Raw genomic sequence first — 21,857 nt, 5'->3', positions numbered from 1 at the left:
TTACATATCGGCTGATTTGCTAATGTTATGAATCACATTATAAATTTATTCATTTATTTACTTAATGTAAATCATCATTTGTACTGTATGTTTTATTTGTCTGTTTTTTTCGTTAAAAAAAAACACAAAAATACCCCATGTTACTGTGACTAAAAATTCTTTCGGAGTACACATGATATATAGGATATACTATATATGTACGAAGGCATGGTTACAAATGGATCATATGACTGGAATTCTCTCTTTATTTTTTTATATATTCATCGATCATAACTATTCAGTTTATTTTATTCAAATGTACTGTAGTATAAATTTTTACACGATTTATTGTATGACGCTTGAATGACTTATGATGTATTCGTCGTAAAACGATGTACATACAATTATCCTATATGATTCCAGTGGTAAGAAAAAAATTACTCCATAAAGGTTTGAATTCTTACAAAGAGAGACTTAACAACTGAAGTCCCTTACACATATGGATAGATTTCAAGGAATATTAACAGATGAGATGGAATACAATTAACTGTTCTATGGCAACTAATGATTATTAAGTGAACTTGAACTCTTTAATCCATTTATTCTATCGCTTAATTATCTGAACAACAACGGTTACTTTCAACTACTCTAATCAATTAGTTTATTGGAATATTTGATGAATAATGAACTTCATCAACAGAATCTGTTGGGATGATTCTGCAAATTTCTCGCAATAGACATGACATGCTCAGGAAACGTTAAGGAGCATTTTATCCAATCAGCGTTTGATTAGAAGTTTTGCTAGAAATATCACGAAAGTGAAAAGTCACATGTAGAGATTCTGATTGGTTGATTACTATACTGCTACTATGTTTAGTAGTATTCTAGAATTTTCAGGTAAACCCAAGGACTTCTAAAATACTATAAAAACCCTATATTTTCTGTACATAAATGAATCTTTGGAGTAAAGTGCTTCTCGTATATTTTGTGCCTTTTCTCTCGTGTTCAAGTCGCTGTGTAGTTCTAGCTTGGGGGTTACGAGACTAGCTTAGGATCCGAATATAGCGTTCAATCAACAAGACTTATCAGAATCACACAAGCTTTTATACTTTTTTTTTAAAACTTCATTGAGATGTTTAACTCATATCGTCTATAAAAACATTGTCTACTTTCAACAAAATATTTACCGATCACGGGCGATATTATGATCAATGTGATTTTGTTTGCTTTTCTTCTCTCGCCTCAGATCCATTTACATATATATACAATTTGTTAACTTAGCACACTTTTCTTTACACACCACATGTCTCATACGCACTACAGAAAATTTTTTACATTCAACCATGTTAACATAGATGACCTGTTTAGTATACAGTTAATTGGAGAATCATGTAACTACTTATATTCGATAATTTTGATGTTTGATTATATTTCCCTGAAGTTTGAATCAGAATGTCAGGCGAAACGTTGAATTTATTTAAAATTCCATAACTGAGAGTTTTACAAAAATATAATTTCTCCTCCCTAATATCTTGTATGGGATCATATATTTCGGATTGTGAATGGCCACTAAAATGAAGCTTGTGTACTCCGTTCGTTGACTTTCCCACCACTATGTTTGTAAAGAAAACTATCTTCACAGTTTAAACATTTAAAATGTTCATGGAATTCGTTGTTAAATAATCTCTTAATTGTAGTTAGGAGTAAGTTATCATTCGATCTTCGGGCCGTACATGCTGTTTAATGTTCAAACAAGTGAATAATGCATTCAAACTCGACTTTACCCATCGACATTGTGTATGTATTTAGTTCGTAGTTTACAAACGTGTATATGTAGGTGCTGTGTGACTTTTCGCTCTTCAATATCTAAGTGAATAGGTTGCGCTGTTTCTTCTCAAACTTTTATCACCTGGTTACACGTTTATATCTTTTTTTCAGACAGGATTGGTACGTTAGTGTGGGAAGCACACAACTTGAAAGCAGTAGGTCGAAAGTCCTAATTTCACTTCACCTACTTTTGGGTTTAGACAGTCTATCAACCCTCACATAAATTGTGTAAATCGAAGCCAAGCTTGTAAAGTCAACTACTATAAGCTTTAAATTACTTACCAATCCTATGTTTCTTAGTATTAGATGAGATGTACAATAGTGGAGTTTAAAATAATCTTCTTATACAACTCTAAAAACTGCTGAGAGAATTTGATATATTTTAATAATGCACATATTTAGTTGGTTTTATGTTTATTTGTTAAGTTTATTTCTGATTTCCTCCTCTTTGTTCTTGCTTTTTTCTTAATTATCAATAGCTGTTTAGCTGAAATTGTTAGACGTACAGAATTTGACGATATGCTTACTCAACGATCTGTATGTTATCTTAAAGAGGAAACTAATTTGAGAACTGAAGAATGTCGCCGACGGCGTATATTTTCTAAACATTTAAGTATGTTTTTAAATGTCAATATGTTGCTAATACTATATTCTATTACTTTGAATCACCCATTTGTCTGTGAACACATTTATCCCTAACTTGATTATCTCCGTCACACTGACGTTATTTTACGATATATATCGAATAGATTATATACAATACCTGATTTTAGCTGCTACCTTTTATGTCCTATGGCCTATCAAATATCACGTAATAAGGTTGCCTTGTCCCTATGCCAAACGAATGGTGCATCAAAACAGCACTAGCAGCCTTAAATGAACTCTTAGTCCTCATTGGTCTTCTGTACAGTAGTTCTCCTAGCCCAGTCCGCTCGATCTAAAACACAAATATCAGGCCCCGCTAATGGGAATTGTATATTTCAGGCATACGTGGTATATATACAAGCGGATTAGACTTCATGGTGGGACTATAATTGATGGATAACCTTTGAAAGACACTAAAGTGACCTTGATAATGTCCAGCTACTAACTAGGATTAAATGAGGCTTATAAACCAGTGAGAGGAATTAGAATTATGATTCACGGTTGATGGTTAGGTTTAAGAATTAGATTTGCAGTTTTCAGCACAAACTGACATTAGCCAAGACTCTATTTAGCCAAATAAATGAATTAGTTTCGCGCCAAAATCCAGGACCTGATATCTTATATCTGATCGGTTCGCCCATGAATTATAGTCTCGCCGACGGCATCGCACCATAAAATGAAAAATTATAACTATACAAGTTCAAAACAGAAATAGCTATGAGTATGGATGACTGTATCTGATAAAATGGGAATAAATTAGTAATGGTAAATCGTATAATAGTAACCAATAGGTTAAACGAAGGCTTATGATAAAAAGAATATATGTAGATATACATAATCTCGTCACTTCATAATTATGCAATAAGAATATATGCAATAATAGTCCATAAGTAATTCTTATCAATTACCATTCATTTATTCTTCATTCGGATATAACACTACCTTGATGTATTAGTTTCATCCTACATAATTCGATGACCCAACTGAAGTATGTTTGCTGGAACATTCATTACTTTAGGTCTTATCATGCCAGATAGGTCATATAGTGAACGGTAAGACTAAAATTAACAGTTTAAGTTCTGGAATTAAACTCTTTAGGAGAAATTATTGTTATTTACAGAATTCTTTTGGACATTAGATATGTGGTAGTCTATATGTGATTTGTTCAAATCGTCTACAAATTAACTCTCTCTCTCTCTCTCTCTCTCTATATATATATATATATATATATATATATATATATATATATATATCTTTCAAAGTCTCTGACCATTTGTTAAGGTAATCTCGTAAACCACAACTAAGCAGTTTTCGCCTATCTATATGACTCGGTCCCATGGTCAGTGTTTTCATAGATCGGTACCATGTTTATGTTTGTGCGTCATTCTCCTTTTTCCAATATGCTCCTCCATCAGCTATCGTCTCCTGCCGAGTTATGATTAATTGGTTTTTAAATATATTAAAAGGTCTAATAATAAATCATATTTCATTTCAAACATGAATTTTTTCTTTTATTCCTAGAAAATAACGTTCTACATTCACTCTTCTCTCCATGGACTAATCCAAAAGCGGAATCTCTTGGGGTAATTGATCAATTAGTTTATTGTTTAATTCATTCCTCCAATATGAATGTATTGCTGTTTTCATGTATTATTCAATTTCATCGCTATTATATGTTATGACTGTGAATTGAACTTTGTCTGTTTATGTGTATGTTTGAAAGCTCTCTATTTTATTTACTGAAGTATACATCATAGCTCAAAGTTCACATCTGTGATCTGATTAGTAGTATTGTTTATAAATCATAGAATTTTTACCAAATAAATCGTTAATCAATGCCTTTTAACAATTCATGCAGTACTGTTATTTATAATAAAAATTGACTTGAGAATGTTCAAAGGTGGTGATAGAATTAAAACTTCAAAATATGCATTATGTTACCTTACGAAAGAGATATGTTCCTTTACTATTGAGAATGTATATTCATTTGGTTTATTTATTATATGCTTGATTTAGTGACTGTTCATAAATTCGATATTGAAGTTATTATTCGTTATTTATGACGTTCAAACTCGTATATAATTGTTTGTTGACTTGTTATAATCAGTTGTTATACAATAACTATTTGATTAGTGTTACTCAAATGGTCTGGTTTTGCATAGATTATTTTAAAATGTAGATCGGTTTCATTTGAGGTGCTATTGGTCAGCTCACTAAGAACTTACTTCAACATGAATAACATTTGATAGTTGTCACTCAATGTCACATATTGATTAGAGTTGAGTTTGTTCACCTGGACGCGAATGGTGAAGCTCCCTTTTTGCTCAACTTGAAGGTTATGGATTCGATTCCTAGTAGTGCCATTTAATACACATTACCATGGAGTCTAATACTTTCCAGTTCTCCCTGATTTTCAGCTATATTTTGACTGAGATCAACTAGTGACGAATATCTTCTACAGAATAATATAATTTGTTTGTTCTATGTCTACATAATCGATTCATATCTGTTTTGATGTTTATCATGTAACTTCATGTCATCTATTATTCTTATCATTATTTGTGCATGTGTATAGCTTAGCAACATACCAGGAACAATTTCTATGTCACAAGATGTAGCTGAACAGCAGTTGTGTGAAACATCTACCACCACCACCACTACTACTACTACTACTACTATTACGACTACATCTAATCAGAAAGTCGATTCACTTTCACATAGTCCTCATATAAATACTACGGAATTCACAGTGAATCGACGATTCGCCTTATCTTCTTTATCTGAACCACGTTTAAATGAATTAGCCAAAGCTTGTGCATTGAATCGTGTACAACATTCTCGTGTTCGTTCAACTCGATTAAATTCACTTAGTTCTCCAGATCCTCAGTTGACTAAGGTTAAAGAAGATGAAATGATTGAATCGGATCAAAATAAAAAACGTTCAAATTATAATTGTCCTATACAACACCAACCAGTTTTGTTACGTCCACAACATACTAAACTATCGTTTGATGCTAATCGTCGTGCTTCCATGCCATTTGATGAATCTGATCGAGGTGAATTATCCAGTCTATCAAATTGGTCAGTTGATTCGTCATCATTATTAGGTATATTATCAAACAACTTCTATCAAACTCATCATCATAATCTATCGACTATAACACAATCAGTTAAAATTACTCGTGATGATTTAGAAAGATTAATGCAATCTATGCCTACTAATATATCTAATTTATTAAGGATAGAATTGAATAAATCGTTTTCACTATTTAAAAATACTTCTTTTCTACCTAATTCATCGTTGATCAATCCTAGTGGGTGTGTTTCTTTAGATCAAACATCTAATATTGCTAATAGTACCGGTTTTATCAATAGTGATGGCAGTAGTCCATTATCGAATTTAAAATCAACCATCATGACAACAACAACAACATCTAAAACATCCATATCTACAATGATGACTAGTACACAAATTAATATGCCTGAAACAAAATCTATTACAACCTCTCCATTTAGTAGTTTAGAGAATGTATCAACAAGAGATTTTATGAATGTTGGTTGTCAAGCTGAATTTGGTTTAATCGGACCAATTCTAAATGTTGGATCTGGTCGAAGCTTGAATTCTAGCCTTGGATTATCAGTTGATGAGTAAGCGTTTTATCTTATTTTGTTTTGTTGTTCAGATTTATCTGAATTTCATCAACTAATTTATTATGTATACATAACTTTTATCGTTATCATTATTATTATTAAATAAATCGTACCCTTATCAAAGATACAACAAACAGTCCTTTTTTATAAGCAATGATGAATGCTGGCTAGCAGTGGAATCCAGGACGTGCGTTTCGCCGTCTGCTGGATGCTTATAATGCTTGTGACCTAAGGCAATATCGAGGCAATTTGCACAGGATGCACATATGCCAATAAGAAGCTGAATAATTTCAGTCCTAAGCATCAATGGGAAAATTTAAACAAACAATACAAAAAAATTTAGTCCTTTCTTTATGTAATGGAAATTTGTTCAAAAGTATAAACGTAAACTAAATTACACAATATTAATTTATCTGTTGACCAATATCTCAATTAGACAGACTCAATAAGATAATTTATATTTGTCAGTCCTCGTTTGTTTTATCTGGGTTTTTTGGTAAGGACAGTTGATTCAATTTCTTGATCGATCCTGACGATAAATATCGAATGATCGCCAATTAGATGTTAACAGTTCAGGAATTGACATCTGAATAATGTTTATCCTTTCCAATCCATATTGCCAGTCAACGCGTTGTCTCTGGTTGTACTTTTTTGTAACTTTAACAGAAACTGGTCGTAGACTTTTCATAAATGCAGCTGAATAGGTTATGCGAATAATAGACATAATGTGTTAAAACAAACAACAGATTTGTTAAAATGTTTAGATGACATGAACAGGTTGCTCAGATATTCAAGCAGGCCTATAATAATATTGTTAAGGAGAAAGAATAAATATTGAAAATACTGAAATAAAAGGTATACAAGAAGGAAAACTAATCTAAAATAAAGTGAATATATTCACTATCCAATATTATTGATTCTGAACCATTTCACCAAATATCTCTAGTCATTAATTGCGGTAATCTTTCAAACTCTAATCAGGTAGTCTACACCTATCTATTGTTGGTTGCTTTAGAGTGTTCATTTGATATCTCTGATTATTTGTCTGTCGTCATCAGATAATTAATCGACACTATATTGGTCAAGTGTATTTTATGCGTAAATGATCATATCACCATTATTATTGTTATGCTGTAAACTCCAGTATTTATGTTGGGAGTTTAGTTCCATCACTTTCATGTAAGTTCACATAACAAAAATTGTTAGGGAGACCCGGAATATTCCTCGAAAAAAGGCTAGAGGGGCCCTAAAAACACTGCGAAACATTCTATCCAATCAGCATTAAATAAAAGTCCCTCAGAAACATCTAGAAAGTGAAGAGTCACGGGTTACATTTCTGTTTGGATGATTACCTGTTATGTTACTATGTTTGGTTCGGTTCAAGAACCCAAGGCCATCTGAAACCCTATGAATACTCTCAATTTTCTATACAAAAAGTAACCTTGGAGTAAAGCGTTCTTTTTCTATTTTTCGCCTTTCCTCTTGTGTTCACGTTGTCGTGTAGATTCAATCGGGGGTTACTAGAAGAGCTTAGGAAAGCGATTCAAGGGTTGAGCCAGAAGATTTATCAAAAATATTGTCCATCAGTATAATCTTTAATTGCTATTCATTCGATTGTAGTCATTTAAAATACTTCAGTTCAAATTAAATTTTAAATGACTCAGATTACCCCATTGTTGATGTTTTTGACTGAATATATTAGCGTTCTTTCTGAATTTCTTCGATATAGACATTATGACGTACATTGATAAAGATTAAATAAAGTTTGGCTAGCAATAGAATCCAGGGGCTCATTTCATTCTGTCTGGGAATCGTCAACTGGATGTACACACATCCCGGAATTGATGTTCACTATGAGACTCGCGATGTCAGTTGGAGTAAATGGTACTGGATTCGAGTTCCAGTATGAATACCAACTCTGGAATCTAGGTACATTTATATGAAGAATCTCACATAGGATGAAATGCGCTCCTAGATTCCGCCGGTGGTCATATTCTATATTTCAGTTTTACCTCACCTATATGAAGGAATAATAAAGCGGCAACTAATTTTTTGCTTTAACGTGAATTTTTTTAAAAATATGAACCAATTCACATGTGACTACATTTTTATTTAACCTCTTAATGAGAACGTGATTTGCCATTCGCTTGTTTTCAAGTTCTAATCCAGTATTTCCTAATTTTTTTTCTTCCCAGTTCAGTACGTCGTACTACAATTCATACAGCTAATAATATTCATACAGGCTGGGAAGAACTTCCAGGAAGTTTATGTAGTTGGGAATTATGTCGTTTTCCACCTGTGGCAGTACGTTCAGGTGATCGCATGTCAATTTCTTTAAATACATTACCACGTTTTGAACACTTAATGACTACTGGTACACAAACTGAAGAACAATTGGAATTTTCAGAATCTCATAATACATCTTATTCTCCTGTTAAACCTATGAGTACAGAAGAATTATACTTACAAAATAGTGAAGCACACAGAAAAGTATGTTCTTTCTTTCCAAGAAATATCATTATCATCACGTATCAATGTGAAGTAGTATGTTACTCTCTCCTTCCTCAAATGATTAAAGATCAATAGGAACCACCCCTTTTCATTTTCTCTTAATAGTAAATAACGACACTTTAACTGTAATTTGTCTATTATCATAATGAAAATGAAGAGATTATATTTCTTGACAGAAAGAACATGTAGCCAGAAAAAGTATATGCGAACAGCGACAGTTGGATATTTATTTTGCGATGAAAATATTAACAACAGTTCGGATTACAATATTCTATATTGTCACAGATTTGAATAATCGTATATAGAGTATTAGATACACAAAAGTATATTTATGTTCATTTGATTTTGGGAAGAGATTTGCGAGATCTAGGAGAACATGATCTAAGTAATCACTAAAACTAGGAAGTAAACCTTATCGTCTGGTCACCTATCTTCACATAATTCTCTCAGATTATTCATCACCAAATTTAATCGATCTAAGCTAGGCTGTCCCCAGTGCTTCCAGGTTTACAATGGTTGTTTAACTTAGATCGACTCGTGAATTCAACTGCGAAAATACTACAATCTCCAAAAGTCCACATACTGATAACAATCATGTGCTCACTAGTGACTAGCTTCAAGATCAATGAGTGATCAGTGGAGTCCAATCCGTGTCAGTTGTGAGACAGTTATCCACCTGGGACAATGGCTGAAGGTTTGTGCAAGATCACAAATCGATTGAAGTGGTCTACAGATTATGTGTTGGCACGTGACACCGAAGGTTCTGGGTTCGAGCCACGCGTATGGGGTCGTGGATGCTCCCAAATGCCCTGGTACGGCCGAGAGTGGGGAGAGTCCGCTCTCCCTCTCGAAATGCTCTCACATGGCCACGTGCATACAACCACTGCCAGGGAAGTCCTACTCATCGCCTTCTCGTGGCGGGGGTGTTGTTTACGAAAGTGAGAGGACGAAAAGCGAATGTCCGGCACTTTAACCGGGTCGGTGGACATGGATAAATCCACCTAGGGGAGTTGGAAAACCCTGATTCCAAACCAATGGTGCACATGGGCTCCAGTATCCTGAAGGAACAAATAATGTATGAATCAATCGTTGGTCACCGGCTACCATGGGACTGCATCTCCTCACGATGCTCCACTGTCTTGTCGACTAGACCTTCAGGTCAAAGGCTCCAGGTGTGGCTCCCTAAGAAAACCACCTGCTTCAGTTTGGGCTTCTGGGCAGTATCACAGCCCTCACACAAATCAAATGAGATTTGTGAGGCGCATATGTATGTGGTGCTTCCTTGTACCAATATTTATGCGTTTAAATAAAATAATAAATAAATAAACGTGGATGCTCACTTCTAAGGAGTTTCATACCATACCTAAACGATCGTTCAGTGTTTCCAGGCTTTCAATAGTGGTCTAGAATAAATTGACTCGTGAATCGAACTGTTTGTATTCGTAAATGAAGTATTTATCAATTTTTTAATTGGTCCATTAAATTGGTTAGATTTCGAATGACCTCATAGTTTTCTAGTCTTTTCTAGTATTCTTTGAATACAAAAAAAAAATACAAAGAAGATCCTATGTAAGTATTTAATGGTAGATACCTTCAGAAACATTGGTAATGTATGTTGGAACTAGTTAGGGAGCATTACAGTCAGTGTTTAGGCGTCAACCAAAAGTTAAGAAAAGCAAGTTAATTATTTAGACCTATTAACCTTTTCTCAAGTCATTTGTTTAGGGCATATATTATTTATGCCTAACTTCACTATCTAGACTGACAGGAGTACGTATTTATAATCATCTAGAAGTGGAAGAATCAAGATATGTTATTGAGTCATTAATTTAATAACCCCCTGTTTGCGCCATATTGGTTGATCTAGGTTTCTTAGTTCAGGTTTACGAGATGGATTGTGAAGGATTTGTTATTTCACATCTGAATGACCACTAAGTGGTGATCAATGCTATGATATATCAAATCCTTCTTAGTGCTGATTGAATTCTATCGATCAAATTGCAATATATATCCACTAGTCTAAGTCGGCTCAATATCGTGTGTATTATGTTATGATGTAAAATGTTGGTTATAGGTAGTCGACAGGAAACCCCACCTCCAGATTTTGTGTGTTATTGTTCAACACTGATCTTCATTAACATAAAAACTCATATTTCAATAAAACTAATTGTTTTTTTTTCATTTTCTATTTTACTTTTTAACTAATTAAAAGAATTCAACTACACATGAGAATGACGACAATGTCGTTGATTATCATCCTCAAACAATGCAAACGCCTACTACTACTACTAGTACCATTGTTAATCAACATTCATCATCATCATCGTCACTACCGTTTACAATTCATAATGATGAAACCAATGAAGATAATATTATTATATCATCAATATTTACTGAAGATAATTTATTCACTGACTCTGCTTTAATGATGACATCAAGTTTTCACTCAACAAAAACAACCTTTTCCAATAGTATTAATAGTAGTAATGATAATACTACTAATGATAATAATAGTAATAATAATAATAATAATACATCTTCATTACAAATGCATACACCTTTCATGTCAATGCATAATCAAAGTCGATCAATGTCTTCAAGTAATCTATGTGATTTAACAAATGCTACTGACATTTGTGGTAGTGAAAGTACAACAACACAATATGATTCAATGATATACGATGATGGTAAATTTTTTTACATTTTAATTAAAATTCATATTCTCCAATATAACATGAATTGTATTGTAATGATCTTTAGTTTAATTTGTATTCATTGTAATGTATACAACATTATAGATTTGATCTTCATTGAGTGTTAGTGAAAACTAGTAAGTTGTTTTATCCTTAGTATTTAGAGCTTCTCGGCGATGTCCACTTTATTTACAGCTCCATCCGTAGTCGAACCCGAAATTTCCATGTTTTGATCAGTGAATGATATTAAGTTAACATCCAACTAGTTGACTACTGATTTTATGATGGTAAATTAGGCTTGTGATTCGAATTAATTGGAATGGTGTGCTTATAGAACTTTCTTCAACAATTTGTCAATTGTATGGTGTTTTTCATAGTTGGAATCATGAGTCAATTAAAGCTAGACCACCATGGAAAACCTGGAAGCACTGGACGGCCGTTTCGTTTTATTATGGGACTCTTTAGCAGTGCGTATCCACGATCCAGCCTCGCGAGATTCGAACTCGGAACCTACCAGTCTCGCTCCAGTGCACTTAACATCTAGACCACTGAGCCGGCCGGCATCCAACGGTGTTAATTGTATGGTGAACTAGACAAAATGACTTGGTCTCATCTCGCTTTATTGTTGATGATAGGTTGTAGTAGATTGTGAGCCGGTCATATTTTATGGTTGATGATTGAAGGAATATGAAAAAAGAATTATCTTTTTTGAATGACCTATCACTTCATTATATTTTAATCTGTATTGTGGAATACGCACTTACTTTTAGAATTTCATTCAAGTCTAGACCATTTGATTGGATCTTCGAATACTACTTTTCACGCTTACATTGATATGGGTAGCTGAGTAGTGTATCACTAAACATACTGCAGCTGCTGTTCTGATGTGGTGGTCGGGATGGCATATCGTGATGACATTGAGACTAAAGTCAGCAACTTAAAGATCCAAAATTGAAGTCATGCCGCTGACTCTTCAGAGGTCTGACGGTGATTAGATGTTCTGAAACAGTCGACATATTTAGAGACAATGATTTCCAATAAGAGAAAGAAGAGGCTAGAAAATATCGTCTGTGAAAACAGTATACCTTACCCTATCTAATGAGTTTTTGTCACCACTGGTATGATCTGAATAGTACGGATTTAGCTCATCTAGAACTACTCACAAAAAGGCCATATGTAATTGACCTCAAGAAGTTGTTTATAGGACCATGCAACCACTCTCCAAGGTCATCAAGACCCACTTGTAATTCGCCTTCTCTTTTGAGGTAATCCAAGCAGAAGTATCTCTTAACGCTATGGGCAATTGGAAATCGACAACTGCTGTAATATCTCTAGTAGCAGTCAAGATTATATCTTCTTACTAAACCTTATACATATAAACATTCAATAAATAGTGTGATACAATGCCATATACTCAAATTCGTATTTTAGTATGATTCCAGTTACTGCCTGATATGCTTTTTGCTTTGGTCAGAGTTAATTGTCATCTTCAGTTTATTTCCGTTTTTTAACGAACTAATCCTTCTAATCTTGTTTTGTTTTTCTCTACAACATACATGTTCATTCTTTTTTTTCTCTATATATATGCAATACAATGATACACAAGATATAAAAACTTCTCGTGATGTTCTCCTTCTACCATCATCATCATTACCGGAAGTAAAATTACACGAATTAATTGAACAACAAAATCAAATTACATCATTTACATTATTAGATCATAATTGTTTCAAATGTCGTTTAAAACGTATTCATCAAGAATATATTCAATTACTTCAAGAAAGTTTAAAATTAATCAATAATAGTAATAATAATGATAATAATACTAATTGTCATGATGATGTTGATCATTATCAATTACAACGGAATACTTCTGAAACTGTAATTGATGATGATAATAATAAATCATCAAGAATTACAGCAAATGAAGTCAAACAGTCTAAATCATCAATTTCATTAGATGCAATACAACTGAAATGTCTTTTCAATGTAAGTTTTAGTATTATCTTTGATAAATAATGATATTTGTTATCTTTGTTATAAAATTTATTCTTGGGTTGGAATCTCGCGAGGCGGGATCATGGATGCGCGCTGCTGAGGAGTCCCATAATAGGACGGAACGGCCGTCCAGTGCTTTCAGGTTTTCCATGGTGGTCTAACTTCAATTGATTCTTGATATTAACTATCAAGATTACTATAATATCCATAAAACTTCTGATAATTTTAGATTTGTTAAAAATAATTGTATATACATACTACTGGACAACTACGTCTTTCATTTTTTTAAGGTATTCTACAAAAGTTCAACACTAATCATCTCACAAAAGGGATCAAACTCATGAACTTTAGTGTGTTTTTGTTTGGTGTAAGGTTCATTAACCACACTTTCGTACTAATTACTTTATTTTCGGTTAGGACCAGTAATAATTCTTGGAAATGCCCTCTAGGTGGAGTTTCGTGAACTTTAGCAGCCGTATATAAAAGTTATACCTGTAGATTTAATTAATTGTGACTAATTTTTACAATCATCGATGTCTTCGTTGTCTCTTATTATCAACCTGGTTGACTTCACACATTACAACTTCTGGCACACAAATAAATAATGTTTAAAATTTCATCTCGAAGCTAATCTAAATAAAGCCAGAACAAATATTGATGCAGAATAATATGAATTCATTATATTTCGTAGTTTCTCGTCAGCTACTTACATTCAGATATTAAAATAGTATGGAACAATTGACATAAGTGTTAGTAAAGGTTATCAATTATAACTATGTGCAAAAAAAGGTCAGAGGTTATTAGGTGTTAGAATCAAGGAAACATTAATGATGGGTGGTGTAATAGTTGAATGGAGTTCACAGACAGATAAGATAAATTGTGTGATAATTTTAGAGGTAATAAAGGAATCACGGAATTAAAAACTGATAAGATGGGTTACATAATGATTGAATGGAATTTAAAGAGTTCACATAATTTAAGAGAATCAAGTAAGCGGAAATGTGTGAGTGAAAGGGTGGTTTAAGAATTGGCTAATGCGAGAGGAATATAACAAACTAAATATTAACAAAATAAAACTAATAACCAAAAACAAACAAACAAAAAAACACACAAAAAGCACAAAAAATTGGATTACGAGGGTAGTAATAAGCTTATTACTATCTCTTTTTGAATACATAGATCCGGTTTAGGTTTTTTTTTTTATCGTGATCGCTTCTGCAAAACGGAGAGCAGCCGTACTTCTTTGTGTGCTAATAATTTTGAAAACATGAGAGATGTCAATGGTATGCCCGCCGAGCTATTGCATTGTTGAAAGCCCTAGTCCCTGGCAGCCTCAATTTCTTTGGAACATACTCAGAGATGCGAACATGTACTCTTCTGTCGGTTCTTCCAATGTATGTGCTTTGACACATACATGTAGATTTGTAAAAGCAGTTGGGGCTACTGAGAAAAGAGGACTTGTCGATTTTACTGTTCAGGTCAATCCTTTCCAGTTGTTTCTAGTTGCTATTCACCCTTTTGATGTCGGCTTCCAATTCCCGAAGTAGTGTGTTCTTTGGCCTTCCTCTTTTTCGTTTTTCTTCAAGATTTCAAGTTAGCATTTGCCTTGTGAAACAGTTTGGTGGTTTCCTCAATCTATCCTCTTCCAATGTCTTTTCTCAATTTTCTTTTCATTTGGAAGCTGGTTTGTTCTCTCTAACAGTAAGTTGTTGCTGATAGTATCCGGTCAGCGGATACTGAGTATCTTGTGTAGACAATTGTTTATAACTACTTCGTTTTTGATGATGGTTGTAGTAGCTCTCCAAGTTTGAAATTACTCACCAGTGAACATAAAATTATCATTACCATTTTATTAAGGTGTTCATGAAGCTTTTGTGTTGTGAATATTCACTATGAACTGAATTCATTTAAAATAAATTATAAAGACCAAGATTGTACAAGATTGTACTATATTGCTGTTTCATTCAATAATGACTGTCAGATCATGACGAGATGAGGAAGCTTGTAAATAATTTATCCTGTATCAATACTGTAGATTACAGATTTGAAACTCAAATAGAACAATCATTCTAAATAGATTTGACTTAATTGGATATAATATGTTCTTGATATATATATTGTGCACATTGAAAGTAAAACTCAGCACTATTCAATTGAAATCCTTCCATAGTTTATCCATTGTTTAATATGTAAGATCGTATTTGTAAATATTTATATTTTATTGGGATTGAAAATTCACGATCGTTCAACAATATACCAGACATTTATAACTATACTCTTATCAGAACTTAGATTGAAGTGTACATTCAACCGCCACACACATACACACATGTCATCATCTTCATTACTAATTATCATCCATCTTTACCAATAACAATAACAACAAAAAACAATTCATGAAATTTGAATAATACAATGGAAAGACGAAGGTTATCTGAATTATGTTATTTATTTATATGCACAATACATTTCGAACAATCTGATCATATATGTACTTGTTAATACATTTGATATATGGAAAAAAATAAAAGGTCAATTAAACAAATTAAAATGTAAACTGAAACAAAGACAACGATAAAGTACACAAGAACAATGTAAAAATCACGATGGTTAATAAATCAATATTATCAGGATAGGTTAACAAGTACATGTATGATCAGATTGTTCCAAATGTACAGCGTCAATATATCATATAATTCTGATAACCTTCGTCTTATCGTATTAACATCCTGATTTGAATTCGTAAAATCTCAGCGAATGAATTTGAAGGAAATTTCCTTGAAAAAGCTTGTACCAGATTGCCAGGCGAAACGTTAGATTTACTTCAAATTCATTCGCTGAGATTTTACAAATATATTATTCCTATTTAATGTCTTACATCAACTCGGCGCCCAAATACTATGGAACTAGTCGCTCTAATTTAGACGAAAGTTCTTATATACTTACTTGAATTTATTCAGTGAAATGTAGTCTAAGTGATTAAAGACTGTGGAAATGTTAAATTTCATTCAGATATTTTTTCTCTTCCGATCGGTATTATTTCACAACAGTTTTCAATTGTATTCACTGTTGACTGATATACGAAGAAATGTGGATGAAAATAAGCACAACTGAAAATATCACAACCAATATATGGTTTCATTTCTTATTGTGATTCATAGGATAATCAGTCTATACTTTGTTAAAAAAAAGTATAGACGGTTAGTATTTACTTATCATCACTGCACTGTTTATTCAATCATTGAAAGAGATTCAAGATCATCTTCCCTGGGTGCGTGCTTGAGGGTTTGGACATTTACTGTCCAATGCTTTCCAGTTTACAGTGATTCTCTATATAATTTCTGTATCCATGACGAGAACTATGTTTAAATTGCACCCATCTCTGCATATGCTTTTGTTCAACATCATAGACATATATCTACCAGTAATGATTAACTGTAAGGTAAATCCCACTAGTTTCAGCGTGAGTCCTAGTCCTAAACTTCTCAATCCTCTCTCATTTCAATGGTCCTCTAGCAAGTAATCAGTCTTTACAGAAGTCATATTCGAATTTTACTTGGAATAAAGATATTGTGTAATCTGATGAATGAAACGGTTTTCTAATGATTTTATTAGTTCGTAGTTGTACGGAGCATGGGTCGCCCACCAACACTCTCCATCCAACCCTGTCTTGGTCAACGCTTTCGAGTTGCTATTCATCCTTTTAATGCCTGCTTCCGATTCCCGACGTAGTGTGTTCTTTGGTCTTCCTCTTTTCCGTTTACTTTTAGGATTTCAAGTTGGCGTTTGCTTCGTGTTGCGAGGCAAGCCAAAATGCCCTGTAATTTTGTGTGAGAATACGACTGGTTGTCCCCACCTGTGTTCTTGTTCATTACATCTGGTGTCGCTGTCAAAGGGGAGCCGGGAATAGTTCGTTTTGGCGGATGCCGTTTTTGGGCAGGGAGAGGAGGCGCTAGTTGGGGCGATCTGGTGCGATGTGACGTTGAGTGTGTCGTTATGACTAAGTGGTGTTGGCCGTAGCAGTTTCTGTCGAGGGAAAGGAGCAATGTAGCGTGTGGTGGCTGGGTGGACATCGGATTTTAACGACTCGGCAGATCGACGGACCTACGAAGGTCTGCGCGCTGCTCCGCAGACTCAACTTTTTGACAGGGAGCGTGACACAGACTGGAGTAAGGAAGGAAATGGTACGGCGAGCAGAACGACTGTTTAAAGGCGAGTTGAGAGGGGTCTAGGAGATTCTGTAATAGCGTATTAAAATACAAATGGTTGTCTTCACCTCTGTTCTCGTTCATGACACTACTACTGGTCGAACCCTATCGATCAAGTAACGGTGTGACCAGCTAGACCTAATTTAATATCATGTAGATTATGATTATTGACATGTTAGGTTATTGATGGGATACTCTGCCTTGACCTTTTTTTCAAAGCTAAATTAATGATCTCCAACCGCCCGACAAGTAGACTTCCTTTTACTTGACTGTCAGTAATGAAAAAAATTGAATCTTTTTAGTATCTCTATTTTTCTGAAAATGCTTTAGTTTTTTTTGTTTTCTTCCCTCTTGTCCTCATATTCATTTGTAATAATAAAAGGTGTTGGAATCATGTTCATTATTATTTTTAAAATCCAAACACATATCATGTGAATCATCTCATCCTGTTTGTACGGAGCTAACAACATCAATTAGTAATGATACTTCTTCAAATATTGCGCGACCAGATTTATCCACGATATTGAGACAAGAAACTATTGAGAGTTTAATCGACAACGACTCAGCAGCAAAAGAAGTGAGTTGTTTATTGTTTTTCTTTTTATTGGATATATATGAATAGATCGAATTATTCAATGATTCAGTGTTATTCTTAATAATACAAAATAGTTTGACATTTTCTACTTTTCTTTTCAATTTATCCAATTGAGTATAATCATTTCGTTAGTAATTGTTCCATTATTTATAAAATAAATATGCGAATCTGTATAGATCTCTTGTAGACATCAATAACTTATATTACTTACTTACGCCTCTTACCCCTTGTGGAGGAGCATAGGCCGCCCACCGGCATTCTCCATCGAACTATATCCTTGTCCATACTTTGCAGTTGTTTCCAGTTGCCATTCATAAGAATATATATATGCTTAAGTCATAGAGCGAATTTGATCTATTACAGTGAATGACTAGAAAAACGTTTCAGTTCTCATCTACCTTAAATTGTCCCATGTCTATTAAGTGACCATTTAAAGAGTTGATTTCGGTGACCTCAACTGTCATTTAGTTTAAGAGTTTTGGAATTGAGCAATATTTTGATTAAATATATTTTTTATGAGTTAAAGTATAAGGCTTATTGTTAACTGAATTTTGATCAGTCTTTGTGAAAAAAAAGTATGTACATCATGTGTCGATTACCTCGTTATATATTCATTTAATCGCGAGAGGTTTTAGAATAGATGTATTTTGGTTAACAATGGAAGCTAGGATGGGCGTTTCATCCTATTTGGAGCTCGTCAGCTAGATGCACTTACTGAATTTTGATTCCTAAAGATGCCATACCCGTTGTACAAGTAATTTGGGGTTTCGATGGACGTTTGGAGTGGGCGGTATTTGGGTCGGGCTCCAGTTTGAATACTAACACGGAGGCAAATAAATCCATTTGATGAGTCTCAAGTAGTATGTAGCGTATCCTTCATCCCAATGTTAATCTCCATTCATCTTTTGATGAAGTGTAAGATCGGCGTTTGAGGTGATCCTCAATGTTTTCAATGTTCAATGCATTTGTTTTCTCCTACACTTTCGTCCATTTTTTCCGCGTGTTCTGTATATCAGAGTGTTACTTTTATTAAAGGTTTTTATTGTGTCTGGAAACATATACAACTATCTGCTATCAATACACTAATGTAGTTCGGCTTAATAAGTCGGATTAAAACAAAAAAAATTATTTGTTAAGTGTTAGGTTTTGAAGTGACCTCTCCCTGACCCACCTAATCCTCGATCAAAGGATAGTAGGTGTAATCATGTTGTTTACGTGCTGTTGCAACACTACACCTACAGGTTTCTGAGATGCATCGGTACAGAGGATTAGGTGGGTCGAAGGATCAGTGTTTAGGTGTTGTAACATGGTTGCATTGGCTATCATAGATTTTGATTTATCTAAGGCCGTTCTAGCATCAGGAGGTAATGTGAAAGCATCGTTTTTCTTGGGCTTCGCTACTGTTTTATCTGTCTTCAGCAGATCTGTCAAGGGTTGTAGTATGTCAGCGCAAAGAATGAGGAAACGTCCATAAAAGTTGCACATCCCAAGAAACCGACGTAATGTTTTTACCGACTTAGGCTCAGGGTAATTGATGATGGCTTCAACCTTCTCTCATAGCGGTTTAATTCCCTAAGAGTCAATGTGATGACCGAGAAACTCCAAAACTGGAACACCGAATATACACTTTGAAGGGTTAGTCACAACGCCATAACTTTTGAAACGATCAAAGAGGATCTGTAAGTGCTGTACATGTTCTTCCATGGATGAGCTGGCGATTAAGACATCGTCAACATAGACAAATACAAAGTCTAAACCTCTTGTAACCTCGTCCATGAACCTCTGAAACGTCTGAGCAGCATTTTTTTTTAGCCCGAACGGCATTCTCAAGGATTCAAACAGACCAAAGGGCGTGATTACGGCCATTTTTTCGATATCTTCAGGTGCCATCGGGATTTGGTGGTATGCTCGTACTAGGTCTAACTTCGAAAAAAACTTGTTTTCCGTGCAGGTTTCTGCTCCTGTATCGACCAAGAAGTCCGAACCAGAAATACGATCCCGGATGTAGAAAAGACGGCTTGTGGTGAGGCCAGAAACAGGCGCCGCCATCACTGTCTGGCCGGGCCGTTTCCCTGATACGTCGAGTCAGTCAAAGAAAATGCGCACGGTCGAGTGCAACGACGTGCTTTAGTTCCATATTTTTTATGATACCAACATACATCAGAGTTCTGCTCAGGTGAACACGAACGCCGTCTAGATAAAGATCTTCGTCTAGAAGAGGGTCCAAGCTGCCTAGCTTGAACTGATGCTACTGTGGTCTGGAGAGACGCAAGTTGATTCGTTAAGTGTTCTAACTGTCTTTGCAAAGAAACTAAATAACTTGTATCAGATGTTCCAGCGAATTGTGTAGAGTTTATGTAATAGCTATCATGATAAGTTTCCAACATTTTATCAGCCATATCTGCTAAATCAACAAGGTTAACTGAATTTCCGGATATACTGAGGATTTGCCGTACATTATGTGGAAGGCGTTGGAGCCACATTTGTTTAAGTAACACCTCATCTATTTTATAAGGGCCTGCTAGTTGTTTCATGTATCTTAACAGCTGTGATGGTTTCTTGTCTCCTAAGTCACAGGACGTTAATAGTTGTTGGAGTCTTTTTTCGTCGGAGACAGAGGTACGTTAGATTACTGCAGCCTTTATCTTTTCGTATGGTTCATTCTCAGGCACGCAGCAATTTCAATAGGGTGAGCGCCAACAACATGAGCATACTTTGTTGCCTGTGAACGTATGCCTCTGGCCATGAATAAAGCTTCAATTCGCGCGAACCAGACTCTTGGATTGTTTGCCCCATATGTCGGGAGTCTAAATTCAGTAATAGCATTGACAGAGCTTAAAATGTTATCGGGAGGATTTGATAGTGAATTAGTAGTTGTTACTGGAGGAGGGTCCATATCAACAAGTTAAGGCGGTGAGTACATTACGTGAAAAATAAACTGGTGAGACGTTTAAAGAAAACAAATAAACAATACAAAATGAGAATAAACACTAGGCTCACCAAATAATTGTGGCGGACCAAAACGTATGTTAACCAAAAATAGCAATAAAAAAATATTACGTCAAAAGTTTATGTAACAATAAACAGCTATTAAGTTAAATACACACAAATAAAAGTTAGGGATGTTACTTAAGTCTGCTGGCTGTTGCGTGTTCAGTTGGGTTCGGTACCAGTAATCCACAGTTATGGAAGATTTGGCTCCAGTAAGTTCACCAAGCGTAGAATGTAATAAGAGCGGCACAATAGTCTATAAACGTAGATGATATTCGATTAATGATTCATTTAACACATTTGCAGACATAATAGAACGATGCAGGTGTGTGTTAGAATGTATTTAATGGGGAGTAGTTACAACGCCGTGATATGGTGTATTTGAAACGGAAGGAAGTCAATTAACGTGTGTTCAAGGTCATAAACTTAAACAACAAGTACAACTGTTTAGTGTTAAATGTACGGAATATGAAAATACCCTAAATAGATGCAAAAACTATGAAAAATTGTTTACAAAATAGATTTTATAGTTCATCTCCACACCTTCGGTCTTGCGCGCAAACACAACGTCTAGAACGCTGACACGGCATCCAACGGTGTTAATGTCTAACTTCAACTTCGATCGATCTGTGTTCTTGCACAACCCATCATCCATTGTCTGAAAGGGTTAACTGTCTCACACCCGTGAATTCGACTACGAAAATACTATAGTCTTCACAAATCCTCATGCTTATAATTATTTATTCGTGTTTAAGTTAA

General features: G+C 34.5%; 1 protein-coding gene across 1 annotated transcript in view; it reads left to right on the top strand.

Annotated features, from left to right (window-relative positions):
* Smp_164300 (hypothetical protein) overlaps nt 1-21,857 on the top strand; it is a gene marked incomplete at both ends in the record, with an annotated part of 49,030 nt that overhangs the window by 21,625 nt on the left and 5,548 nt on the right. Inside the window, 5 exons of the mRNA XM_018795364.1 lie at nt 2,286-2,419; nt 3,973-4,034; nt 5,027-6,099; nt 8,298-8,592; nt 17,895-18,089. Coding sequence (XP_018646967.1) covers nt 2,286-2,419; nt 3,973-4,034; nt 5,027-6,099; nt 8,298-8,592; nt 17,895-18,089 — 1,759 coding nt within the window. The remainder of the gene's footprint in view (nt 1-2,285; nt 2,420-3,972; nt 4,035-5,026; nt 6,100-8,297; nt 8,593-17,894; nt 18,090-21,857) is intronic.

The sequence above is a fragment of the Schistosoma mansoni genome (assembly GCF_000237925.1).
Source record: "Schistosoma mansoni, WGS project CABG00000000 data, supercontig 0179, strain Puerto Rico, whole genome shotgun sequence".
In the NCBI taxonomy this organism is placed as follows: domain Eukaryota; kingdom Metazoa; phylum Platyhelminthes; class Trematoda; order Strigeidida; family Schistosomatidae; genus Schistosoma; species Schistosoma mansoni.
The sequence above is the reverse complement of the archived record's forward strand: the minus strand, read 5'-3'. Positions and strand labels throughout refer to the sequence as shown.